General features: G+C 43.6%; 2 protein-coding genes across 2 annotated transcripts in view; both read left to right on the top strand.

Annotated features, from left to right (window-relative positions):
* The first annotated feature begins 2,498 nt into the window (after positions 1-2,498).
* On the top strand, positions 2,499-3,302 carry LOC107649189 (natural cytotoxicity triggering receptor 1-like). Its single transcript, XM_016422721.2, has 2 exons — positions 2,499-2,717; positions 2,923-3,302. The coding sequence occupies exons 1-2, from the start codon at positions 2,714-2,716 to the stop codon at positions 3,300-3,302; spliced, it is 384 nt and encodes a 127-aa protein (XP_016278207.2). The 5' UTR covers positions 2,499-2,713.
* A 21-nt stretch (positions 3,303-3,323) lies between these two features.
* Positions 3,324-26,738, top strand: part of LOC103093153 (immunoglobulin superfamily member 1-like) — a 103,118-nt gene continuing 79,703 nt past the window's right edge. Inside the window, exons 1-5 of the mRNA XM_056826279.1 lie at positions 3,324-3,656; positions 4,020-4,647; positions 4,837-5,136; positions 5,726-6,022; positions 7,705-7,755. Of these exons, the coding sequence (XP_056682257.1) occupies positions 3,324-3,656; positions 4,020-4,647; positions 4,837-5,136; positions 5,726-6,022; positions 7,705-7,755 (1,609 nt within the window). The remainder of the gene's footprint in view (positions 3,657-4,019; positions 4,648-4,836; positions 5,137-5,725; positions 6,023-7,704; positions 7,756-26,738) is intronic.

The raw sequence follows: 26,738 nt of genomic DNA, 5'->3' as shown, positions 1-26,738 counted from the left end.
CCAGATTAAAGAAAATGAGGCAGAAATTAATGAAATAGCATCTCAAATTGCAACTGAGATGAGAAAATTTGATAAGACCTATATAGTGACCACACAGGAAAAGTCTATAAAGGAAATCAAATCATTCCTAGAAAACTTTTTCCAGTGTAGAGTGGATAATGGGATTGAATTATGCAAAAGAAAAAGAGTCACAAGAACTCAAGAAACAGTTAGTGACTAATACAGAGATACATAATTTCAATTCCCTAAATTCCTATTTCACTCAGTAAAAGAGAATACCCATGTATAGCTCCCTATTACCTTTAGATGTAATGGATTTCTGTGTTTACCTTTTAAGGCTCTTCCCATTTACTTCTTACATTGTTTTGCAGAGTTCTCTTCCTGTGCTCTAAGACCCAGCCAAACAAGCCACTTCCACACCACTCTCCATGTCAGATCTCCATGCCTTTGCACAGGCCATCACCCATGGCTCTAATGCCCTCTTGACTTTGAACTCCCAGGTCCTGGTCTCCATTCAAAATCTCCACCCACACAGCCCTTTAGACAGAAAGTCCTTCCCAATGTCCTCAACTGTTAGAGCCCTCCCTCCACGCTCATTTGTGTCCAAGCGCACGCTTGTTGTTATTTGGAATTGATTCTTTTTATGTTGATCCTGCACAAATATGGCAGCCCCTGAAGAAGGTTCCTGCCTTTGTACCCCCAGAAGTTAGCTTAGAGCCTGCCAACATTAGAAGCTTGACCAATGTTTGATGAGCTACTGTGCCTCAGACAGGACTAGGGAGCCTCTTACCTCTGATCACACACATGTGCTCTTTGCCCTTTCCCATCTCTTTCACAGAGACACCTCAGTCAATGGTTCAGTGGCTGCTCTTCTGTCCAGTGGGTCCACTCAGGAATCTGAGCTGTGGGCTGCCCAAGTCAAAACTGCCTTCCTGACCAGCCCATTCTCTTCTCTCCCATCCATCCATTTGTGCTCTCTGGAAGTGTTCTGTTGTTAACAAACTGTCCTTCATGCTGGAGCTGTGCCATTCACCTCGATATTCCTTTGCCTCTAGATCTTGCACTGACCTATACTAAGCTCTATTTTTGTCTTCATGAATGGATTGGAAACTCTGGGAGGGTGGAGCCTGTCTCTTTTTTGTCTTTGCACCCAGGGCACTCAGTACAGTGCAGGTCACTTAGTAGGAGCTTAATAAATGGTCTCGCCTAGTCTGGAGCCTGCTTACATCATAGGACTTTGGGTCAAGGGAACTCTGAACAATGGCATTCTGGGAAGCCTAGAATGCTCACCTCTTCTCTCCCAGGGCTCCTGAGACCTCCAGGTCAAGGGTCAAGTCTGTGGGTAGCTATGATGTCCAAGTAAACTGTAAGCAGCCAACACTGTGATTGCTCATTCTTGGCATGAGAGGTGATGTCATTGGGGTGGTCTAAAGGAGAAGTATGGACTGGGAAATTAAAATCCTGGGAGATTGGGTACCCCTTACCGAATTCTTGAATACTGTACTTGGTGCCAGGTTCATACTCTCAACTGACTTGGAGTCAAGAAGACCTGAATTCAAATCATACCTTGTACTCTCACTAGCTATGAGAACCTGGAACAAGTAATTTAACATCTGTGTACCTTAGTTTTTTCATCTGTGAAATGGGGATAAAATAGTACCTTGGTTTTTTTCATCTGCAAAATGGGGATAAAATAGTACCTTGGTTTTTTTCATCTGTAAAATAGGGATAAAATGGTACCTTAGTTTTTTCATCTGTAAAATGGGGATAAAATAGTACCTGATGTTGTTATGAAAATCAAATGAGAAGATATTTATTTCTAAATTATTAGGCAAACCTGAAAGTGCTGTAAAATTGCGGCCCATTGCTGCTGTTGTTGGTGTTCATGTTATTCATCTCAAGATTGCAGAAGATGAAACTAATTCAGAAATTCTATGACACATGGGAATGGGACATGAGCTCAATAACTAGCTGAGCCTAGAGAGTCTGAGACCTCGCCTTCTGGGCCACGGCATTTGCCTTTTTCTGCCTAATCTTGGTCCTTCCAGGGAATTCAGGGAAAGGTTTTTTGTATGGAGACCTGGCCATTGATCTGCAAATCTTGGGCTTTCTGGCTCTGGTCCCCTTCAGTGGTCTTGATACAAGACATCCATCAGAACTTTGGTCTTTGCCGGGCTTATCTCAAGACACCCTGTTCCCTTCAGAACTAAGCTTTGAAGAACCATTGGCCCTCTTTCACCATTACCACAGCGGAAATTGTAGGGCGTGGGTTTAAGGGGTATGAAGGAGCAGGGTTGGCCACCACATCCTGGCTGGGCTCCAGGCCAGCTACTTTCCCCCCTCTGTGCAGTGGGACTGGGCAGCCCAGGACAGAGCTGAAGGAGGACCTACCATGGACCCCACGGTCACCTTCCTGCTCTCTGTTGGTGAGTCTTCAGGGTCAGGTTTGGGGAGAGGAGGGACAACATGACCAGGTTCTTGTCTGGCTAACACTCAAGGACATGGAGGAACCCTAAATTGGAGACAGAACGTTCTTGGGCAGAGCAAGAGTGTCTCCTCTGGGCTTTTCCTCCATATTGTGTCCAGAGAGAATTCAAGGGTCAGAGGGCTTTGGCAAGAGCTGTCTCTAGGGTCAACCTGGCCTGGAAGGAAGTCTTCTATAACCTGACATTCTCTTCCAGGGCTGTGTCTAGAGTGGGTGATTAGGGCACAGATGGGTAAGTTGTTCCAAATATTCTGCCACGCTCCTCCCTCTTTCTGTCTAAGTCAGCCAGGATGGCCTTTCCCATGACAATCGGGGATGGAAAGCAGGGGATATGGGAATGGACAGATGGTGACTCAGAGAAGGGATGAAGGGTTCAGAGCTGGAAGAGACACGGGCCAAAGGAATTCCTGGAAATCTGGACATTGTTTCCTTTTCAGACACCCTTCCCAGACCCACCCTCTGGGCTGTCCCAAGTGCTGTGGTCTCTAGGGGAGCTGATGTGACCCTCAGGTGCCAGGGACAACCGGGAAGAGAGATGTTCCAGCTGTGGCAGGACGGAGAGCTCAGAGAAGAGAGAAACGCATCCGGGCACTTGGCAGAGTTCTCGCTCTGGAATGTGGAGGGCCTGAGAGATGCCAGAAGCTACAGCTGCCGCTATGGGCAGGGAGCCTTGTGGTCAGAGCTCAGCGAGCCCCTGGCTGTGGTGGTGACAGGTGAGGGGTGCCATCCTGGGGGAGGGGCAGACCTGAGAGAGCAGCCCCCATCCCTCTCTGGAGACTGCCATGTCCAGACCCAGAGATTGTTCCCCACTTGGTGAGTGTCCCCTGGTGAGGCAGCCATGGGAGCCTCTGGGAGAAGGGGCTCACCCCCTTTTACCGTCCAGATAAACCTTCCCATCTTCTCTTGGGCCCAAGCCAGAAACACATTGTTCCCTTCAGCTCTCACTATGTTCCCAGGAACTAGACGGATGACTGTCACTCCCATCATGCCCCATCGTTCTGCCTCTGCGCCCACCTTTCTACGTCCCTGCAATGCTTTTCCCCTCTTTGTCCGTCATTCCTCCATGTCCCAAAGGCCGGCTCAGACCCCGGCTCAGACCCAGCTCTTCTGGGAACCTGGCCCTCCAGGCATGTTGTCTACGCCGCTCTCAAGCTCTTGCTCTAGCATCCGGGTCCTTCCCACCAGCCCAGGCTGCTGAAGGGGGCCCGTGGAAGGGCGTTTAGACCCTAGCCTCCCCCCTCTGCCTCGCAGGTCCTGGCTAGGTGCCTGGGCAGGTCCCTGGCCTTCTGTGCCTTGCCATTAAGCTCATGGACTGGATTGTCTCAGCTCCCACGCTGGGGAGCTGTGGGAGAGGTGGGTGTCTTCCGTGAACCTCTGGGGCTCCCCCATCCCTGGGGCTGACAGAGGAGGACCCAGAGCTGGACAAAGCCCCGGATGTGGCCAGAGCAGCTGTCACCCTCCTCTCCTAGGAGACACTTTGCCAGCTTGACTCTGGGTGGCAGGAGAGGGGACGTGGGCAAAGCCTGGGTCTTAGGATGGGGCGTTGATCCAAGCTCACCCCACGGGCTGCTGGGAGGAAAGAGCTTTGTGTAAGTGGAGTCCACCAGCGCTGGGAGCCTGCTGGCCAGCGGGCGGAGGGAAGAGAGCCTGGCCCTCTGGAGGCAGCGAGGAGAGGTGCCGATGGGAGGGGAGACGCCCCGATCTCTCTTCTCCTCCCATCAGGCTGGGCCCTGGGAGTCTGGCAGCCAGCCATGAGCGAGCCTGCAGGACTGGGCAGAGGGGCCTCCCTCCCCTCGGCAGCTCCGGTCAGGGCTCGGCCTCCAGCCGCCTTCCTGCCTGCCTTCCTTCTTTCATAGGCGTCTTCCCCAAACCCCTCATTGCGGCCTCCCCCCAGGCCCCAGTCGCCCCTGGGACGGCAGTGGCCATCGGCTGCCGGGGGCCGATCGTGCCAGCCACGCTCTCGGGGGGCTACACGTTTGCCCTGCTGGAGGCGGAGAGCCTGGAGCTCTTGCAGCGACGGAGCCCTGCAGGAACCACGGCCAACTTCTCCCTCCCAGCCGCGAGGGCCCTGGACACTGGGAGCTACCGCTGTGTCTACTACAAGAAGACGGCGCCCCACCGAGGGTCAGCACCCAGCCAGGCTCTGGAGCTGACTGTGCTGGGTGACTAGGGGCCCCGGAGCGGAGGGGATGGACGCTGTGGGGGAGGCCGGAGGAGAGTACGGGGTGCCCTCGTGTCCCCCCAGACTCAGCCCTGGGTCCCAGCTCAGAACGGGCCCTGGACACAGAAGGGAGACCAGGGGCTCACCAAGGGCGCACGGGAGGGGTCCTCGGAATGTCCTTTGCCCTCAGGACCCTGGCCCAAACCCAGCCTGTGGGCCCAGCCTGGCCTCGTGGTGGTTCCGGGGACCGACGTCACTCTCTGGTGCTCGAGGCCCAAGCTGTTGTCCCCCCAAGAGAAGAACTTCACCCTCTGGAAGGCTGGGAGGCAGCAGCCGCTTCAGAACCGGAGCTCAGCTCAGGCCTGGACAGGCTTCCTCCTCTCTTCTGTCGGGCTGGAGGATGCCGGGAGCTACCGCTGTGCTTATGGGGAACCGAGAGGCTCTGCTAGAGATTCAGAGCCCAGCGACGCCCTGGAGCTGATGGTGACAGGTGAGGGCTGTCTGGGGGCCCCAGAAGAATTCTACCCCAGAGACAAGGGCGTGGTGTCTACACAGCCAGCCCTGCCCCGGGGCCCATCAGGACTGGGGGGGCGGGGCTTAGGCAGAACGAGGCATTTCCATTCTCTTCCTGGCTATTGGATAGGGAAGAGCTGGCAGAGACTGAGTTGGGGGTTAGGAGAGTCCCAGAACCTCAGGACTCAAAGGGACCTTGGAGGATCTCGAGGCCAAAAAAGTGAGGCTCAGAGAGAGGAAAGGACTTGTCCAGGGTCACACGACAAGTGAGTGATGGAGCCTGGAAGGGAGCCCAAGCCTTCTCACTCGTCGAGACTTAGCACTGAGCCCAGCTGTGCTCCCTGAGATGAGAAAGAAGCGAGGGCTGAAGGTCTTCCCTCCAGGGAGGCAATCGGATGCAGGACCGGGGTGGGAGAGCACCTTGGCATGGAAAGCCTCCGCACATCGCCTAGTCGCTGCACCTAGAAAAGGCCGACAGAGCTTTTAGCCCGACAGCCTCGCTGACAGAGGCTGGGCAGAGCAGACTTGAGCCAGGTGACCCCCATCCTGTGTTCTTCCTCCCACAGGATCTCTCCCCAAGCCCTCCCTCTCAGCCCTCCCAAGCCTTGTGGTGGAGCCGGGCACGCATCTGACGCTCCAGTGCCGGCAGCCTCTTCAGTCCCCCCTCTGGGGGGTGACATTCGCTCTGCTGAAGGCGGGGACCCCTCAGCCCTTGCAGAGCCAGAGCCCAGCGGGGACCTCAGCTGTCTTCCCCCTCCTCTCTGTGAGGGCCCAGGATGCCGGCAACTACAGCTGCATCTACCATGGGAAGGAGGGATCCCAGGTGTCTGAGCCCAGTGAGGTCCTGGAGATCTGGGTGACAGGTGAGGGGAGATCTGGGGACCCCAGGAAGCAGTGGGGGGATGAGGAGCCTGAGATGGCCACCATGTCAAACCCATGTAAACCACCTTAGATGCGGTACATGGATGATCATTTCAGAGGGAAAGCACTAAGTGGGAAAGAAAGAAGGATTTGATCTGAGTCTTGAGACAAAGAGCAGAGGAGGTGATGGGGTAGAGTATACCAGCCAATGAAAAGGCACCCATTCAGGGGATGGAGTGTCACAGAGGACCATCATCCAAGGGACCAGTGAAGAGGGATCATAGAATGAGTGGAGGGCATATAATGCAAGAAGGGCCGAAAGGTAAGGAGGGGACTGAAAACCCGAGGACTTTCCCTCGGATCCTGGGGATAAAGGGAGCCACTGGAGTTTATTGAGGAGGGGAGTTGGACCTATACTTTTAGAAGAGAGAGTTGGGGCAGAGGCCAAGCTCAAAAAGGTTACTTCAGTGGTCCAGGCATACGACAATGAGGGTCTACATCAGGGTGGTATAGTGACATAGCTGAGGAGGGAGCATATTTAAGCAATGTTGGCAAGGTGGAGGAAATGGGGATAGAGGGATGTACTCTAACTCCCTGGGAGTTCTGGGGAATGAGGAGTCTGGGGGAGGGCTTCTGAGAGATGACTGAACAAAGGATGCACTGGGAGTAATCATTTCCTAACTCAGGAAGCCCTGGGCAAAACCTTCACCTCCAACAAAATATTCCCACATTGGACTGGCATCCTACGGACCACATGGGAATAGTATTCATTCTCAAGCTGGGCTTTCAGTTACACATCCAGTCTTTCTCTAAACTGGCCTGATGATTTTTGACTCCACCTTCATTTAGATGAGAATTCCTTTGGTTGGAATCCAGTATTATTTAATTGCCTTAAACAAAAATTCATACAACCCTCTCATTGTCTGTTCACATTAAAGAAGGTTTTCAGTACTCTGTACCCACAGGTGCTTCCATGCCCTGTTCTACCTACTTTAGAGCCCAGGACATGAGAGGGGTTCAGGCAAAAACTACTGGTCCTGGGGACTCCATCACCAAGAAAGAATCCATGCTGTTCCCCTCTGGGCAGGCTGAGTCAGATCAGGACTCATGGCTATTTCCCCAAAGGTCAGCATCTGTTCCCCCAGTCACCAATGATTATTGCTCCCCAGGTCCCTTGCCCAGAGGGAGATACAGCCTCCTCCCTCCATTTCCCAGCATACTGAGCTGCCTCTTCTCTGCCCCATTTTCCTCTTCAACTCCCCAAGCACAAAGGTTTGTGCCCTTTGTCCCAGGAGCCAGCCAACCCACTTTTTCTAATACAAGTCTACACCGACATTTTCTACCTTGCTGACTCCTTGCCAGCTGCAGGGCAACCCACACTCCAGTTACGTTGACCTTTCAGGATCTATTGGACACATTGGCATGCCTTTCACAGCTGCCTCTCCATGATGCCTTGTGGTCTCAGATGCCCTCGTTGTACCCTTCTGTTTGCTATCTCAAGAACCGCCTCTGTTCTGGGGAAATGGTAGTGGTAGAAAGGATGATGTTCTAGGTTCACCAGGGGGCAGGGTCAGAGGAAGGGGAGGAAAGGACAAAAGATGAGGAATCCATTTCCCTGGAAGTATGGGGGGAAGGGAAGGAAAGTGAGTCCCAACTTCTTTCCTTTGCCTTTTCTTCTTCACAGGAGCTCCACTGGGATCCTATCCCAGGCCAAGCTGTCGAGAGTTGAAGACAGGTGAGTTGCTGGGAACTCCCAGATAACAGGAAGGGAGGATGGACTGGGCTCGAGTCTGGGGCATTTCAAAGGCCTCTTGAAATAGAGAAGTACCATTCTTGTGTCAGTAACAGTCTCTGTCCTTCTGTTCCTCAGATTCCATTGAAAAGGATTATACCACGGAGAATCTCATACAAATTGGCCTGTCCACACTGATTCTCATAATTCTAGGGTTCATTCTAGGTGATGCCTGTAATGACTGGAGGAGGAGTGAGGACAAAAGCTCTAAAAGGGACCCAAGGCTTGAGTAGCTAGACCAAGAATCTAGAAAGCAGAGAAAGGAGCAGAGAGGAATAAACATTTGCTGCCTACCAAACTCTGGATGATTCCCTAGTGTTTGAGGTTCTGTGGGAAGGGTCTTCCCTCCAGACATTTGCCTGTGCAGTGCTCCTTCCCACACTATTGCCTTCTCTCTCTTGTGCTTTCTCTAATCTCTAGTTTCCTTTGATGACCTTCTCAGGTGCCAAGTCCTATCTAGATCCTGACTAGCCCTGCTTCTTCCCTCCTCCCAGTTCTCCTTCTCCTTCTTGAAATGACTCAGCATTACTGTTGTATACTTAGTATTTGTTCATTGTATACGTCTTGTATTGCTCCTTCCCCCTCTCCAGTAGAATGTGATCTCTTTGAGGGCAAAAACTAATTTATTTTGCTTTTATTTTTATGTTAGATGAGTTTTGTACATAGCAGGCACAATAAATAAATGAGTGGATGAATTAGTGAGTGATACAACATGGTGTGATAACCATTTATTAAGTTCCTTCTACGTGCCAGGCACTGTGGTAAACACTAATGATGCAAAAAAGAAAAATGAAAACTAGTCCCTGCTCTCAAAGGGCAAGACAGTAAACAAAGTAAAATGGAGAGTTATGTGTGTGTATGGGGGAGTGTCAGAGGTTAACTCAGCCCTGGGCATGATGAAGATGATGGTGGAATCAAAACCAAAGAGAGTAGCTGGAGCAAACGAAGAGATGACAGGCATCTTCAGCCCTCAATAAGGGGGGGGGTGATAGGTGGCATTTTTTTGTGCTCCTCCCCAGAATGACTGAATGAGGGAAAGTGATCTGGCCAACACCCAGCTGGACCTGTGGATTCCATCACTATCTCTCCTCTGTTGTGCTCCACTCTACCCCTGACCTCCTGTCCAAGGCTTACTACCCCTGTCCCTCTCTTGTGGCCATGTATCCGTTATTCCTCTAATTGCCACAACACTGGTATTGAAGCTTTTCTCAGCCCCTCTTCTTTCTTCCCTTCTTCATAAGAGGGCTTTCAAAGCATCTACAGGTACATGGAGATAAGGTAAAAATGTAGCCAAAGCTCAGGGCATCTGCTGTGTTCTAGAAATACCTCAAGAAGTTCCCTGAAGATAACACTGATTACTCCAGATCTATGGCTTCCAACAGGACCCATCCAGATTCCATATGTTCTGTGTTAAGGCCCTCATTCTTGGACCCCTAAAATGAAAGGAGCTTTACACCAAGCAATGTGACCCTCCTCTGCTCTATACTCAGGTGTCTTTGGTGAAGTATTTTCTCAATGCAGGGTTATTTGTCTATTACCAGGGGATTCTGGAGACATAGTGAAGTGAGCACCCAAGAACACATCTCTGATGGCTCTGCTAGACTAATGCATAATACCAAAAATTGTTAAAAAAGAAAAAAGAATCCTGTTTCCGAGTCTTGGTCACAATAATGGTGGTGGTGATGATGGAGATGATGTTGGAAATGAAGATGATGATAATAATGGAGACAATAATGATGGTGATGAAGTTGATGAAAATAATGATGATGATGGTGACTTGACATATTCATTACCCTTTATGGGTTATAAAACATTTATCTTTCAATAGCTTTTGGGAGAGAGTAATATGAGTCTCACTATCTTTATTGGGACAAATGCCATTCTCTTGTGTTCCTCTTTTGTACCCATATGTAGAATGGGCTGCTTGGGCTCTCTGATCTCATAGTGCAGCATACCAGGCATATTAGCATTTTAAAGTATTATTGGTGTATTGATATTGTATCTTATGTGTTCATATACCAGACTCATGGTCATGTTACTTTTGATTATTGTATTTCCAAATCTTTGGTCCAAAGGACAAAAGAATTCCTGAGCAGGACATTATTGGCCACAGGGTCCTAGCTCCCACCTTGTTAGACCACATTCCTTACCAAGTCACATGCTTGATTAACGTCCTCCTCTTTGATTATGTGATTGTCAACTGGGCCAGTGTTAGAGCCTATGCCATGTCACATGTTCTTCAGCTACCTCCCACTCCACATTCCTAAATTCTTCAATAAAAGTTTGGGGACACATGTAGAGTCCTCTCTCTCAATTCCATCAGAAGAGCACACATGATGGAGCCCATATTTTTTAACTCCTTGTCTCTGAGTCTTTATTCCTTTCTCTCTCTCTCTCTCTCTCTCTCTCTCTCTCTCTCTCTCTCTCTCTCTCTCTCTCTGTCTGTCTCTGGCTCTCTGTCTCTGTCTCTGTCTCTGTTTCTCTTTCTCTTCTCTACCCACTTTCCATCAGTTTTCAATCTCCTTCTCAGGTGTCCACCAATGGAAATAATAATAGGTAACTGCAGGAGGTTACACATAGGATTTTGAAATTCTTGCAATTCCATGATTTTGTTTATTAGGGCAACCTTCTTTGGTGGGATGGTCTGTCATCCGTGGCAGGGAAAAAGATGAAATGATTGAGGAGACAGTATATGGATTTATTAAACTGTGCTCTCCCTGTCATAAGTCCTTCAGGATTGCCCCAATGCATTGCTGAGAGTAGTGAAGTTTTCACAGATAATTCTTGTCCAATATTGCTGTTACTGTGTACAATGTTCTCCCAGATCTGCTTATTTTGCTCTGCATCAGTTCCTGCAGATCTTTCCAGCCTTTTCTGAAATTGTCTTGCTTATAATTTATTATAGCACAATAGTATCCCATCACCAACTTATACCACAATCTCTTCAGCCATTCCCTAATCAATGTATATCCCCTCATTTTACAATTTTTTTGCCACCATGAAAAGAACTGCTAGAAATATTTCTGTACAAGTAGGTCCTTTTCCCTTTTTATTGTCTTTTTGGGATGCAGACACAGTAGGGGTATTACTGGATCAAAGTATTCACCATTTCATAGCCCTTTGAGCATAGTTCCAACTTGCCCTTCAAAATGGTTGGATCAGTTCACAACTTAACCAACAATGTATCAGTATCCCAATTTTGCCACTTTCCCTCCAACATTTGCCACTTTTCTTACTGCCATATTGGCCAGTCTGATAGGTGTCAGGTGAATGCTACACATTCTTGTGAAGAGTCTAACACTTGGGAAAGCAAAACATAATATTCACATCTTTTAAAAATATTTTGTCCTTCTCCATTGTGATCTCCGTAAGGGCAGGGATTGTCTTTTGCCTTTCCTGTAAGGTGTCTGGTATATGGCAGGTACTTAATACAGTTTTCTTGACTATTATTGACTTTCTACTACTACCACTAAGTAGCATTTGTATACAACTTAAGTTTTACAGAGTACTTTATATTTTATCATATTTGATCTCATAACAACTCTGAGAGGGAGGTACTATCATTATTCTTATTCTGTAGAAATTGAGGCATGGGACATTGAAATGATTTGACCAATGACTGAGGCAGGACTTGCCCTATTCCAAGATCAATCTCCTATGTCATTTAGCTGCTATCAAGTAATGACTCTTCTTTAAATTACAGAATCAAGCAATCAGAGGTATAAACTTGTTGTATACAAAACCTAGACAATCCAATCAGTTAACCAATCACTCAAACTGTCCCAGGCTGAGCAGGTACAGACCAAATAGAAACAGGTGAGTCCCCCCAGAGAATGCCTTGTGGTAGACTGAGGAAAACCAGGCAGATCCTATGGAGCTTTGATAAAATAAGAAAGGAGTCAAGAAGCTGAGGAGGGGGCTGGGGCCTCATGCCCTTTCTTTCATGTGTATCTCCTCACCTCTTTTGCTTTGGAGAGTCCTAAATGCTGGGTTTAAGAATAGAGGGAGAATCAGAGACAAGTCTTGGGTAATAGAGGTTGGGGGAAGAATGTGTCTATGGAATAGAAAGGATCAATCACGAAGGTCAGAGAGAGACTGAGGGCTGTGAGATTTAAAATGGTTGAGGTCTTAAACTGTAGTGAGTTAAAATGGTGGAAGATATAAATTGTGATAGATATAAGAGAGGGTGAGTAAATTTGACCGCAGAAAATATGTTTCACTACAGTGTCTTGGTTTTTAAATCAAATATAAGGTGGTCGCCAGGGAAATATTCCCAATTATTCAAATACCCAAGACAATTGGGTTTTATAGAGATTTTAATTAACAATACAATGAGTAATCAAAGAAAGAGAGAGAGAGTAAGAAAGGAATAATTATGAAGGGCCTCAAGCCAATATGGCCTAGACCTGAGTCTTAAGAGAGAAATCAGTCAGTTTTTTAACATTCACCACAAGGTCTGACTAAACAAGGATTCTAATGACACCAGGCCACCTCCATTTCAGCTGACTTCACCAGAGAGCCTTCCAGCCAGAGACTGTTCCAAAAGGCCTTTCTCAAGAGATTCTTCCCAAGCAATCCTCATCAGAGATCCTCCAAAAGGATTTCTCCAAAAGCATATATCCTCAAGAGATTCTGCTTTTTCTTATATAGAGGTTTTTCTCCCATGTCACCTCCCCTAAGATTTAGTTTTGATCTGTACAGGAACAGCAGATTTAAGTAAGCCTACATCGGAAGAAGATGTGGCCCAAAGAGACTCTGGAATATCTTTAGGTATTTCAAAAGTGGAAGGCTCTTTTGCCTCCTGGTTTTCTGAGAGAAGTACAGGGAGTAAATTTAAAGATTCCTCTGGTACTTCCAATGATAAAGAACCATCTGGTGAACAAGTTATTGTGGCTCTGAGTTTGCATAGGTCTCTCCCTAGCAAATTTAAAGGGGAGTCAGGCATTAAAAGAAAGAAATGTTGTATCTCTAGGGGTCCTACAGACACCATTCTAGGGGCAAGTTTTTCAACTCTTTGGGGTATTCCTGATACTCCCATTACACTTTGTGAATCAATGGAATAACAATTTAAATCTGGTACATTCTTCAATACAGACCTGGTAGCTCCAGTGTCTAATAGACAATCATAAATAAGTGTTACTCACCTTTAAGGTAACATGGGGTTCATTAGTATGGGGAGGGCAGTGGATAGGGACAACGGGTAGTAGGACATCAGGGTCTGGAAAATCAAAGGTTGTATCCTCTGATTCCTGTGCCTCAGCCCCCCCACCAGACGCCACCATTGTGTTTGGGATATTTTTTGGGCACCCCCCTGAAGGGCACCTTGACTGTTTTTTGGACGAGCTCCATTTCTTATATTTTGTTGTTGGGTATTATCATTTTCTTCATTTGGAGCATTGTCATTATTTTCCCAGTTCCTATTTCTATAATTCTGGTTTCTAAAGTTCTTATTTCTATGTTCATTATAGTTATTTCCATAATCTTCATTATAATTTCTAGAATTTCTAAAATTCTGGTTTCTATGACCATTATCATCATTATAGTTATTCTGGTTTCTATGACCATTATCATCATTTCTATAGTTATTTCTAAAGCTCTTATTAAACTGCATATTCCTTCCAATCATCTTAAGAAAGGTTCTACATTCCATCATTTTGTGGCCCTTCTTCTCACAGAAGTGGCAAGTTATTGATTTATTTGTGAATTCCCTCAAAGGGGCTATAGTCTCTCCCTTATTTTTCAATTGTCTCTTTAACATTTCAATTTCTTTCTTTAAATCTTCCACTGATGTATTGTCTTCCTCAGGTCTTTTTACACGACCTTTATAAACATAGGTTGCTACTCTCCTTAGTTCATCAAGGTCCACAGAATCCCAATTAGGACAGCTAGTTCTAAAGTAGTCTTTTACCACTGAACAACAATTCTTAACAAATTGTCTACATATTTTTCTAATATCTCTTTCTCTGGATAAATCAAGGTCCATATATGTATTCCCTACGTCAATAAGTCTGTCCATAAACTGGGAGGGTGTTTCATCAATATGTTGTCGGGTTTTTTCAAATTTTGTCCATTTTTCAGGTCTATCAGAGCAAGCTCTCATGGCTGTCAGTAATGCTTCTCTGGCCTGGTTTAGTTTTGTGTAATCTAGTTCAACATTGGGGTTCCAATGTGAATCTTCAGTTGGCCAATAATGTCCTCTTCTACCTTGTTTTTGATTAGCCAGAGAGACGATTTTATTTTTTTCTCTCTTTGTTAATAATTCTTCTAATATATTCTCAACATCCAACTAAGTGGGGTCAAAAGTTCTGAATATGTTCTCTAATTTTTTTATAATTAATATTGGTTTGTCCTCAAATGATGGCATATCTTCCTTCAATTTTTTAAGTCCTCAGGGGTAAAAGTTGTATGATGTCTTACAGATATCAAGTTTCCATTTTTATTAAAAGTGGGTACTTCCCTTAAAGGAAATAAACTTTCTAAATTATTTGGTACTCCTGTTTCTAGACTTCTTGCTCCATTTTCAATTGGGTAAGTCTGAGACATAGAAGAGTTGGGCACATTAAAAGGAAGGGTTTGTTGTAATCCCATAGTGCCAGAAAATTCAGAGGTAGGGTGTGAATTTTGGTTGGAATGTGAACTTAAAGTAGATTGTATAGGATGAGAAGGAGGAGCCAAGGAAGAAGTGTGAAAGTATACAGAGGTGTTTGGATTGGAGGAATCGGTAAGGTGATTAAGATCAGAAGTATGGGTAGGGTGTGAACTTAGAGTTGATGATTGTGTTGGGTTGGAAGCCTGGGTGGGGTGTGAACTTAGAGTTGATTGATTAGAATTAGAGTTTTCTGAGGCCAAGGTGGCAGGGGGAGAGGTAGGTTGGTTAGAAGCAGGGGGTTATAAGGTCAAGTTGCATTGAGGAGCTGTGTCCAGAGTTTCTGATAATGTTCTTAATTCTCTTTTAATGCTTCTCATAAAAGCTACAATCTTTCCCTGACCTTCCTCTATAAGCTCAAGCCGAGTATTTTGTTCTGCATATTGTTGAGTAGTAGAAGGAAAGCTTGGTTGGTTTGACTGAGAAGTGGGTTTTGTAAAGAAATACCATGTTATAGCTATAACTATCAAAATCCCAAGGGGGGAGTACTGTGTTGATTATATTTTGCAATAAATCCCATGGTATGAGAAATTTTAGAGAGAAAAAGAATGCAAATTTTACAAGCTTGGTCATGGAGCTGAATAGCCAGTTGTTAAGTATGTTGTGAACTGGCTGTAACCACATATTTTTAAAGCAAACAAATGGGGAGAAGAACAAGGCCAGAACTTTCCCCAGGTTTGTCTTAATCTTAATTTAGGCAGTTGTTCCCTAAAGGAAAGGATTTAGAAATAGTTCTCCTAGCCAGGACTTTAGGGCCCTGTTGCTAAGATCTAAAACAGCTTAATTTTAAAGAGAATCAAAAAGGTTTTTTACTCACCCATTCTTGCAGCTGTAAATTTGAAGTCAAGTTAAAAAAGAAAACAAAACTGACTGATGGGCAAGTAATAAAGCAAAGAGATAAAGGAAAAAGATTTCACAGAAGTCTTTTGAGGGTTTCTCACCAACTTCGTGAGGTTGCCATAAACTGTGAGATTTAAAATAGTGAAGCCCATAAACTGTAGTGTGTTAAAATGGTGGAAGATATAAATTGTGATAGATATAAGAGAGGGTGAGTAAATTTGACCGCAGAAAATATGTTTCACTACAGTGTCTTGGTTTTTAAATCAAATATAAGGTGGTCACCAGGGAAATATTTCCAATTATTCAAATACCCAAGTCAATTGGGTTTTATAAAGATTTTTAATTAACAATACAATGAGTAATCAAAGAGAGAGAGAGTAGAAAGGAATAAATGAAGGGCCTCAAGCCAATATGGCCTAGACCTGAGTCTTAAAAGAGAAATCAGTCAGTTTTTTAACACTCACCACAAGGTCTGACTAAACAAGGATTCTAGTGACACCAGGCCAGCTCCATCTCAGCTGACTACACCAGAGAGAGCTCCAGTGAGAACTCCTTAGAGATTTGTCCTCCAAGAGCTTCCTTTCTCCAGAGCCTCTCTCAAGATATTCTTCCCAAGCAATCCTCATCAGAGATCCTCCAAAAGGATTTTCCCAAAAGGATATCTTTAAGAGATTCTGCTTTTTCTTATATAGGGGGTTTTCTCCTATGTCACCTCCCCTAAGTCCTTACATCTACCAATCACTGTAGAAGCTTTCCAAAGGACTGCCCATCTAAATTCCTGCTAAGTCGACCAAGATCCTCAGTAAGTCTGAACTAGAGAAAACACCGTTGAGTCAACTAATTTCATCAAGAGAAAAACTTGTCCGACCCTTTTAGGTACCTAGCATCCCATTGTATCAATTCTAAAAACAGGCATGGCTCAAAGAACTCCTTGCCTTATTATAAACATGGGTCCAAGTACTTTCATTGTTTAGCAAGGAGTTTTTTCCCCCTAAAGCAGTCTTAAGTACAGTTGGAGTAGAGGTCCTCCCATTTCTGATCCTGGCGAGTTCTCACATCAAAATGGGGAATGTTTCTCAGTAGGGAATTTGTTCCAATTAAGAATTCCCTGATGGGGAAATTTTTAACATTCACAAGTCTGAGAGATTTCAAGATATACAGGGCCCAGTTGCTGGGATGTTCCTCTGCTTCTGATTTATAGCTGTTAACCTTGATTGAGGGGGGCTGATGGAGGAACTATCCAGCACTGGGTCCTCAAAGACAGGGCTGAGGCTGGACCAGAGCACCAGGGCCAAGGAGGATGAATCCTTCCTTTCTGGACACCCAGTTCCTCAAATCAACTGTAAAAATGGAGACTTGAACTCTGGACTCCAAACCCCAGGAGTCCTTGCTAGTTCCCAGAATGCCCTCTAATCTCACTGAATTCTCACCTGGGCTGAATGCAAATTATTATTTAAAGTGTCCCTGCCTCCGGGGGTTGGGGGGTGTCTCTCTTCTCTTCCTGTTTCTGCTGGCAAGCAGACGCATCTCATGATGTGAGTGAAAATTGAATGGGCCTCTCGGCCCACCTAGCACGTGTTTCTCTTACTTATATATTCTTAAATTCCTTATCTTAAATATACCTCTAAAAATATAATACTGTTTGCAGAGAGAAACCAATTTCTACCTGCCTCAGTTTCCCCCCAAATTTTAACTCTTATAGTTTGGCGTAACCACTTCGGGAAAATGAACTATCTCAATCTTCTGATTCTTTTCTGATTCTTTCCTCTACTAAGTCCAGCTTTTAATAGCTACTGCCTAGAAATTTTTTTAAGCCATGTTTCTCCAAGATGCTTTTTAAGAAAACCATATTGATCAGCTCCTGCTGGCAGCCATCTGCTTTGGACTTTCTTGATTCAATATCAATCACCTGTTCCTGGCCCTGCCCACCCAGGTTCTCTCTCAATCACCTGGGCCCTATTTAACCCAGATCTCGACCACCTGGTGACCTGCCTGCCCAACAAACTCTAGCCTTGGAGCAGATTGATCATCACTCAGGACTCATTTCTACTAGCTGGCAAAAAATGGGGGTATTGGCCTCCATGTGGGTGGTATCTGAGGGGAGAGAGAAAAAGGGAGAGAAGAGACTTACAAGCAGGAACTTAAAAGCATGGCTATTTTACAAGGATATCTTTTAATTGCATTGATCCTTTTATTGACTTCACCTGAAGAAAATTCAGCTTTCTGTAACCCTTTAGCTAACTTTGGGGAGGCAGCTGGGTGCCTCAGTGGACTGAGAGCCAGGCCAAGAGACAGGAAGTCCTGGGTTGGAATATGGCCTGAGACACTTACTGGCGGTGTGACCTTGAGCAGATCGCTTGGACCCCATTGCTTATCCCTTATTAATTTGCCTTCTGACAATAGACATCTAAATGGATAATTAAAAAAAAAGCCTAAGGAACTTTAAAGAGACTGGAAGTTATTTTTAAGGCATTTCAGACTCCAATGGTTTATACAAATCTCTGTATTTCTATTGTATTTTACTGTTTGCTTTGTTTAAGATTTAACTTTGTGATTTTAAGTTCATATGTTACTGCATTCAATATTATTCTGTTACACTGAATCATTTTAATGTACTGATTTTTAACTACTGTTATATTCTGTTACTTTTCCCCTATAACCATATTGAACAAATATCATTCTAATTAAGCCCATATATGAAAAAACAGCCTTTCTATTTTTGCCTTTGTAAATTGTCACATAGAGGATAGATGGACTTCATCAGAACTGGTTACAATTGCATAGCAACCTTTGAGAAATTTAATGTGCTAAATATCTCACTTGATTTTAAGGATTTTTAAAACATGATTTTTGGAATTTTTTTTAACAATCTCTGGTTAATTTGCCTGCCCCTAACACAAGGTGTAAGGCCCATTCTAGTAGCTGAAGTGAAATACAATTATAACCCCCAACCTTCCCGAATTTCTAAATATGTGAATGGAAGTTGGGTAGTTAATCCCAGGGCATGTATCCCTAAAAAGCCTCCAAAAAAGGAGCACCCCTCATTTATACACTTCAGCTCACTACTTTACTTCCACCAGAATGATATATGGATTTCTTGATGATATTCTAAAACCAAAAATGAGTTTTTGTTTAAAAATATGTTTATTACCAAGGTTGAAAGATTGCTACATTTGTAAAAACTTGTGACAAATATCCATCAGTTCATAGGCTTTTCAACATGCCATACAGCAGCAACGTATGTGAAATATGAAAGTGTGTTTGTTTGCTATTGTAATTAATTGGGCTATTGAGAATTTTGGGGATACTGATATCTACATATTTGTACTACTGTTCTTTAAAAATGAAAAATGTTACCTTGCTCAATTCATTTGCTTTCACTCACAGTGGATCATGGCCAGGTATGAAGAGGAAATGGATCTCATTTTTGGTGAGAAAGCCTTGCATTCTATATTTTCTTAGCAGACACAGTGTGTCAAAGATTATAAGCTACATTTTTATTTTTAAAGCTCTTTTATTATTATATTTTTCTTGCATGTGCAATATCCTTTTTCAGTTTTTTAAATTTTCTCTCCTTTTTATATTTGAAGCACATGTCACCAGCATTTAGATTTTCTTTAACTTTTTGATTTTTCAGTAATATAAGTTTAAGATACATTTGCTATAATGTCAATGCATGTCCTAAAAGCTTGGAACTATAAAAATGATGCCACTAATTATTTAAAATAAATTATGGGACTTTGCTTAATACTTTTGTCTGATTTCAGGACAAGATATACACAAAAGTCATTGCACAGGGCCAAAGAAAACCCAATCCAGGATGGATTGATGCACTTCTAGGCCAATGCAAAGGTTTTGAACGTAGTGTGAAGACACAAGGTTACTGTGTTTAACATTGTTAGACATAGGCTTTCCTTGTGTCCACACTCACTTTGAAGATACTCACAGACGAGTATCCCCGAAACCTTGGCTCCTATAATCTGGTCCCCTTTTCTGTCTTTCATAGTGTGGTACCTTTCTGTAGTCCTGGCTACTGACTGGGTAAATGCATCATTGCTTAGATCATTTTGATTGGGCCCTGATTCAAGGACCTGTTATAGATTTATTTTTCCTTTACTTAGAATTTTTACACATAAGACTTTGATAGTCTATATTTTCATCCAGTATTTTCTTTTTTATTTGGATTTTTCTGATGTCTTTTTAATTTCTCTTGCCAATTGATTCATATACCTCATAACTCAGCCACACATCCCTAAGTGATCCTGTGCTTTTCAATCACCCACAACACAGGGAAATGTAAAAAAATATTATTATTTAAATGGCAAAGATTAAATTCCTTTAAAGAAGAATTTTAGGTAAAGAAGATGCCACCTCTCTGAATCCAGAAACTGAACTGTTGGAGAAGATACCATGAAGAAGCCTCCGGACCACAAGCTGCACAAGAATGAACTTTGGGTGTGGTTGATCGAACATTTATTTGTATGTATACTTTCGTGCCAAAGGGGACTGCCCCCTAACTGGCTTTTTGTCAATGCGTCCAGAAATTATTGTTTTTTTTTCCTCACTTATCCTCAAATTATTGTAATCTTTAAGTTGATTATGTTTTCATGATCCTTTGGGAAGAAAAAAAAAACCTTTTTTTCCCCAAATGATCACACAGGGAAATGTAAAAATGGAGACTTGAACTCTGGACTCTAAACCCCAGGAGTCCTTGCTAGTCCCCAGAATGTCCTCTAATCTCACTGAATTCTCACCTGGGCCGAGAGCAAATTATTATTTAAAGGGTGTCCGCCTATGGCGGGGCTTCTCTTCTCTTCCTGTTTCTGCTGGCAAGCAGACGCGTCTTATGATGTGAGTGAAAATTGAATGGGCCTCTAGGCCCACCTAGCACCTGTTTCCCTTGCTTGTATATTCTTAAATTCCTTATCTTAAATAAACCTCTAAAAATATAATACTTCTAGAAAGAAACTAATTTCTACCTGCCTCAGTTTCCCCCCAAATTTTAACTCTTAGACAACACAGATAGCTCCTCAATAGCTTGCTAGTTTCTTTCTTATTATATGCCTCTATCAACTAACTCTTTACAAAGGGGACCCAAGGGGAGGACAGCCTGTGGTTACTCTGGGGTTAGCAGTTGTGCATCTCTGACATTAGGAGAGGAAGTCACAGCAGTGATGAGAAGAGGCACCTCCCATATCACAAGTTTTTTATGTGAAAACTTTGGTCTAGCTTTGAGGGTGTTAGGGGAGAGAAGTCATGAAACAATAGCTCTGGAAACAAACCACATTGGGTCCTGCTCTCCCCCTCCAGAAAGATGGGTATCCCCTTGTAGAGTCCTGGGTCCTGGATGGGTACAGTAAATGATCCTCCAACTCTTGGAGCAGGGACCAGTGATGCTGAAGAGAACTTGGGTTAACTCACCCTTTGCCCTGACCCTTTCTCATTTCTCTGGGTCTGGGACAGAACCTGTGTTTGGTATTGGGAACAAGGGGTAGGAATGGGAGAGCACTCTCAAGTATGTGTGTGGGACTGTGTGCAGGTGTACATCGGAGTGGGTGGAGAGATGGATGGGATCCATGACCCAGGACTGGGCCATAAAATCCAAGTTATTCCATTATTTGCTCTGGTTTCTTTCTTCTGTATGACTGGCTTAAAATCTACCCTGGTCAAGGAATCGCTCGATGGGTATCCACACAAGTATTTTAATTCTCTCTCCATGTTCTTTCTCCCTGATGTGGCTGTGTCCTTTTTGATGGCTTCCCATCCCTCTTGGGCTGACTTCTTCCCCCATAGACAGTCCTTTGTCTTGTCAATCCTTTCTCTAAACCATTTATTTTAGTATCTTGAATTGAGTCAAAAGCTCTTGATTTGGGCCAAATAGACATTGGCTGTCTTCCATTGTTATTCCCAAGGTGAAGGTGCTTTGAGGGCTAGACCCCATTTTCCTCTCCTCTATGACAAAGTCTCAGATGAAATGCTTACTTCTCCCTTCAAACCTCTCCTCCCCATAATATCTTTATGAAGACCCTTTTAGCACCTAGTTCTTCCCTATTGGTCCAAGTTGGCTATGGAGTTGCTCTTGCCACCTCAATCCCCCTCAATGATTCCTTTCAGATCACCTTTTGATGTGAGACCTTCCCTTATCTTCTCGGTGACTCATGTTACTTTTTGCCATCTCAAGTTGTCCTGTGTCTTTAAATTTATTTTGCTTATAATTTGTATTAATGCACAGTGTATAGTAGACTGGCTTCAGAGTCACAAAGACCTGTGCTCAAGTCTGAGAAGTTTTATTCTGGATATTGAATCCTATCTACTGAGTCTCAGGTTTGTCCTTCAAACCTGTTTCCTCATTCTTTTGTTCCTAAAAAGCCAAGGGATGCTTTTCATGTCTCTACCCCAGAGCATCTTTCAATTTGAAGTGATAAAATGAAATTATGGAGAACAAATTTCCACTTGGACAGGTATGTCTGTGGGCAACAGGACAGCATTCTTGAGTCTTTCACTGAAAAGTATTGAACAAAATCAGGTATGAGCTGATTTCTTCTTCTGGATACTGGAATCCAAGGACTAGGCACGTGATTTTCTAGCATCATCCAGGAATTGGGGAGACTCTGTAAAGATTATTGCTCCTCCTCATTAGATATCCATCAAGTAGACATGCATGTCTAGGGGAGTGCTGAATAATGAGCTTCTAAAATTGTGTTTGATGACCCCAGATGCTGTATGTCTTTGATCTCTCACTGAGAGAGATCACTGACCAACTCATTTATTGGTTGTTGCTGGCCTGATCAATAAGGTTTGCTTTCCTCCAGATTTACTCTTGGTTTGCCTTACCTGTCTACTGACCTCCCTTTGACTCTTTAGGGTTGGTCCTATCTCAGGGAATTAAATCTTATATTAGGGCTGGAGAAGAGGCAGAAGGGTCAGCTTTGGTCTGAAAAGATTGTGGATAGATCCCCAATCTCTACCAAGTCAAGAAAAAGAGAGGAGGATGGATAGAGGATGAACTTCTAGTGTTGGGTAGAGCCTGGGTCTACCTTGTACCATAGGATGGAGGATGGATCACCATCAGCATGATTCATCACTAGGAAAGGGGATCTCAAGTTGTCATTCCTGCTGTCACCACTGCCCATGGAGGGACTTATAGATGCTATAGCTTTCACAGTTACTTCCCCTACAAATGGTTGGTAGCTAAGATAAGGTTAAAAAGGTACATGATGTAGACATAAAAGGTGCTACCATAGGAAATTAGGGGAGCATGGAATAATCTATCTGTCAGATCTATGAATGAGGGAAGAATTTATGACCAAAAAGAGGTAGAGGGTACTGAGTACATTAAATTAAAAGATTTTGCACAAACCAACTGATGTGGTCAAGATTATAAGGAAAGAAGGAAACTGGGGAAAAATAAACTTACAAGTTTCTCTGATGAAAGTTTTATTTCTTAAATGTATAGAGAAGTAAGTTCAATTTATAAGAATATGAGTCATTCCCCAATTGATAAGTGGTCAAAATTTACAAATAGTTTTCAGAAGAAGAAAGCAAAGCTATCTGTGGTCACATAAAAATGCTCTAAATCAAGAGAAAAGCAAGTTAAAACAACTTTCAGGTACTACCTCATATCTATCAATTGACTAATATGTCAGAAACAGAAAATCAAAAATGTTGGAGGGGATGTGGCAAAACAGGTATTCAAATGCTGTATTGGTGGAGTTGTGAACTAACCCAACCATTCTGGAGATCATTTTGGAATCATGCCCAAAGGGCTATAAACCTGCAGAGCATTTGACCCAGCAAGACCACTGTTAGTTCTGTATCCTAAAGAGATTAAAGGTGGGGAAAGGATCTCTATATACAAAAATACTTCCAGGAGCTCTTTATGTGGTGGCAAAGAATTGTGAATTGAGGAGATGCCCATCAATTGGGGAATGACTAAACGAGCTGTGGCAAAGGATTGTAATGGATAAGAAATGATTAGTAGGATGCTTCCTTAGGAAGATGCAAAGTGAAGTGAGTAGATCCAGTAGAACATTCTACACAGTACTGGCAATATATCAGGTTCAACTCTGGATGACTTATTCTCAGCAATGCAAAGATCCAAGACAATTCAAAAGGACTTCTAATGCAAAATCCTAGCCACCTGCAAAGAAAAAGAAACTGATGGGAGTCTGAATGTAAATTGAAGCAATCTGAAAGTTTTTTCTTTTATTTATTTACTTTTTTTGTTGTGGGTTTTCTTTGACGAAATGGCTAATATGGAACAAAAAAGTATAACGGCACATATATAATTTATATCAAATTGCTTGCCTTCTCAAGTAGAGGAAATGGAAACAATTTGAAATTCAAGCATTTAAAAACATAAAATTGCTTTTACATGTAATGGAGAAAAAGTAAAAGAAAATAAAACACTCTCCCTGACATTCTGTTAATAGTCACTGTCCATCAGGATCTTGAAATCCTCAGGGCTCAGAGTGCCACCTTGTGGTTCAGACTTGTGTTGTTTTGAAGCTGAACTTGATGTTGCCAGTATTCCTCCCAGAAAGGGGAGTTTGTGTTGGGTCTTAGAAGTCACTGACAATTGTTGAGTAGGGCAGTGTCAGTCAGACATATTCCTCAGGAAGAGTCTATTGGCAGTGTGGAATCTGGGAAATGGAGGGTTTAAACTGAGGTGTTGGCCTGGTGAGTGAAGAGAGTATCATAGAATCACAGAAAACCCAGAATTCAGTGACTGGAAAGGACTCTTTTGGTTAACTTCTGCATCTTAGCCATGTAGGGAAGAATTTCCGTATGCGACATTCCAGACAAGTAGCTGTTCAGCTCTTGGGAGAAGACGTCCAAAGAGGGGGGATTCAGAACTTCTCAAGGAAATCCATTTTGGGTTTTTGATTGGGTCTTTATTGGGAAGACATTCTTTCTGACATCAAACCTAAATGAGCCTTGCCATCCCCTCTCTCCATTGCTCCTGCACTCTGGAACCAAATGCAACTAATCTGAGCTCTCTTCCACTTGACAGCCCTTCCAAGACTTGATGAGAGCTATAATGTCCTTCATGAGCTTTTTTTCCTCTTCATCAAACTTTCCTTAGGTCTGTCAGTCAATATCCATATGACACGGACTCAAGACCCTTCCTGATCTTACATTATTTCCTTTGGCTGGTTTCCAGTTGATCAGTGTTCTGCTTACCATAAAACTCCAATGTGACCACAGTACTCCACAGACTATATTATCTTTCTATTCCTGGAAGTCATGCCCCTCTTAGAGTAGCCCCATATCCCATTAGCTTTTTTGGCTGCCATATCAAACTGCTGGCATCTTATATTGGGCTTGCAGGCAATTGGAATCCTCAGATCTTTTTACATAACTGTTGCTGTCTGACCATTCTTGCTCTTTCTTATACCTGTGAGGTTGATTTTTTCCCCAAACCTAAGACTTTGCAAACCTCTGTCTCTGTCTCTGTCTCTGTCTCTCTCTGATTCTCTGTCTCTCTCTGACTCTCTCTCTCTCTCTCTCTCTCTCTCTCTCTCTCTCTCTCTCTCTCTCTCTCTGTGTGTGTGTGTGTGTGTGTGTGTGTGTGTGTGTGTGTCTCACTTTCTCTCTGGCACTATCATTATTTCCAGTTAAAGACTGAGTAAACTGGCTGAAAAAGGTTAAGTAACTTGCCTAGGATCACATAGCCAATGATCTTTCTACTGTGTCATCTAGAAAATTCAGGCAACCTGACTGGCTATTGAGGAAATTCTGTTTAATTTCATTCAATTAGATTCAGCCCAATATTCTAGCCTGGAGGTTCTTCAAATTTTTGTGTCACTTATCCCTTTGGCAGTCAGTCCAATGAATCTGGCTTGGTTCTGTCTGGACCTTAGAAGGATGCTTTTAAATGGATAACATAAAATGCATGGGAGTACCAAGAAAATACATTAATTTGAAATATAATCATAAGGAAAAAATAGGACCAATACTCTAATCTGTAAAGAGCTTTTTGGATCCTGACTCTGTCACTCAGTGTGTTAGGTGTAGCTCTCTTTGCTTTGTGTCAGCAGGAAACCTTCTGATAAAGCCATCTAGGTCTTCATCCATGCTATTGATGACAAAGACAAGCAACTCAGGGCCAAGCACAAATCCTTGTGTTAACCACTGGGGATCTCTTCTCATACTTACTTAGAACCATTAACAACTGTTCTGAGTCTAACTATCTGGCCAACTATATTGTAGTTTACTCCATATCTCTCCACCTTCTTAACAAGAAAAGGATGAAATGATTTATCAAGGGCTTTGCTAAAATCCAGGACAACTAGACCTCCAGCATCCCCCCTTTTTTAGCTTAATAATCTTGCCAATAAAGGAAATGGCCTACTCCTACTAATCTCTTCATTCTCTGACCTTTCTGGAGGATCTTTCTATTGTACCCCAGCACCTTTTCCTTCCCTTTCTTCTCTTCATTATCCTGAAAAGGGTTCCATCAAACCCTCCCCTTGTAAAAATGGAGATTTGAACCCCAGACTTCAATCCCCAGAAGTCCTTGGCACTTCCCAGAATGCCCTATAATCTCAACCATAGGCCCACCTGGGCTGAGAAGAAAATGGGTATTTTAATTAACTGTAGCACCTACTTTCTCTCTCCTTTTGCTTCTAAGCCACCAGTCTCTCAAGATGTAGAGTAAGTGGCTGTGAATGGGCTATTCAGCCCTAGACATGTGCTTTTCTTATTTTGTATTTTCTAATTTCCTTGATTTCTAATAATCTTTAATAAGCCTCTAAAAATATAATACTTTTGTTAGAGAAACTAATTTAACTTGTTATACCCTCTAAGTTACTTCTCCCTCTCTCATGTCTTGCTTTTTTTTCTTTAGGAACAGTTAATTCCCCTTACCATCCTGGTGTTTGGAAAGGTTTTTATTTGGATCCATTCATCCAAAGAGCAGCAGTGGATACAGTCAAGGATGCAATTACTGAATTAAGAGTAGTTATACCCAGAATTGAGGCTGCCATAAAATGTTTAGGATGCCTTGGATTGTTAGAAATTAGGTGTAAGGCGTAAACACCTGTATCATCACAGCAATCAGTTGTCAAGTTCACAGGAAGTATGCTAAAGGGTGGTTGTTAAACAATGAATCATGGTTGCAGAAACAGAGGGATCCATACAGTTTGTCAAAATACATCCTGAACAAGAAATCTCAAAAGTTGTAAGGAGGAGAAACTGTTGTTTCCCTGGGATGGCTCAGAAATAGATATTATAAACAACAACGCTTGACATTCTGCCTCCCAAGAACACTATGGAGTGGCTTGCCTTGTCCACGGTGTCAATGCCAGAAGGCAGGTCTATAGTTCTAATGAGGATTATAATCAGCCAATACTATGAACTGGCATTGTTTAGTAGAAGGCAGATGGGTCAGCAGGTCACAGAAGAGCCAGAGTTCCTGTCCAGGGACCAAAGTGACTTA

The sequence above is a fragment of the Monodelphis domestica genome, chromosome 4 (assembly GCF_027887165.1).
Source record: "Monodelphis domestica isolate mMonDom1 chromosome 4, mMonDom1.pri, whole genome shotgun sequence".
Classification (NCBI taxonomy): Eukaryota; Metazoa; Chordata; class Mammalia; order Didelphimorphia; family Didelphidae; genus Monodelphis; species Monodelphis domestica.
This window is presented reverse-complemented; position numbering and strand designations above follow the sequence as displayed.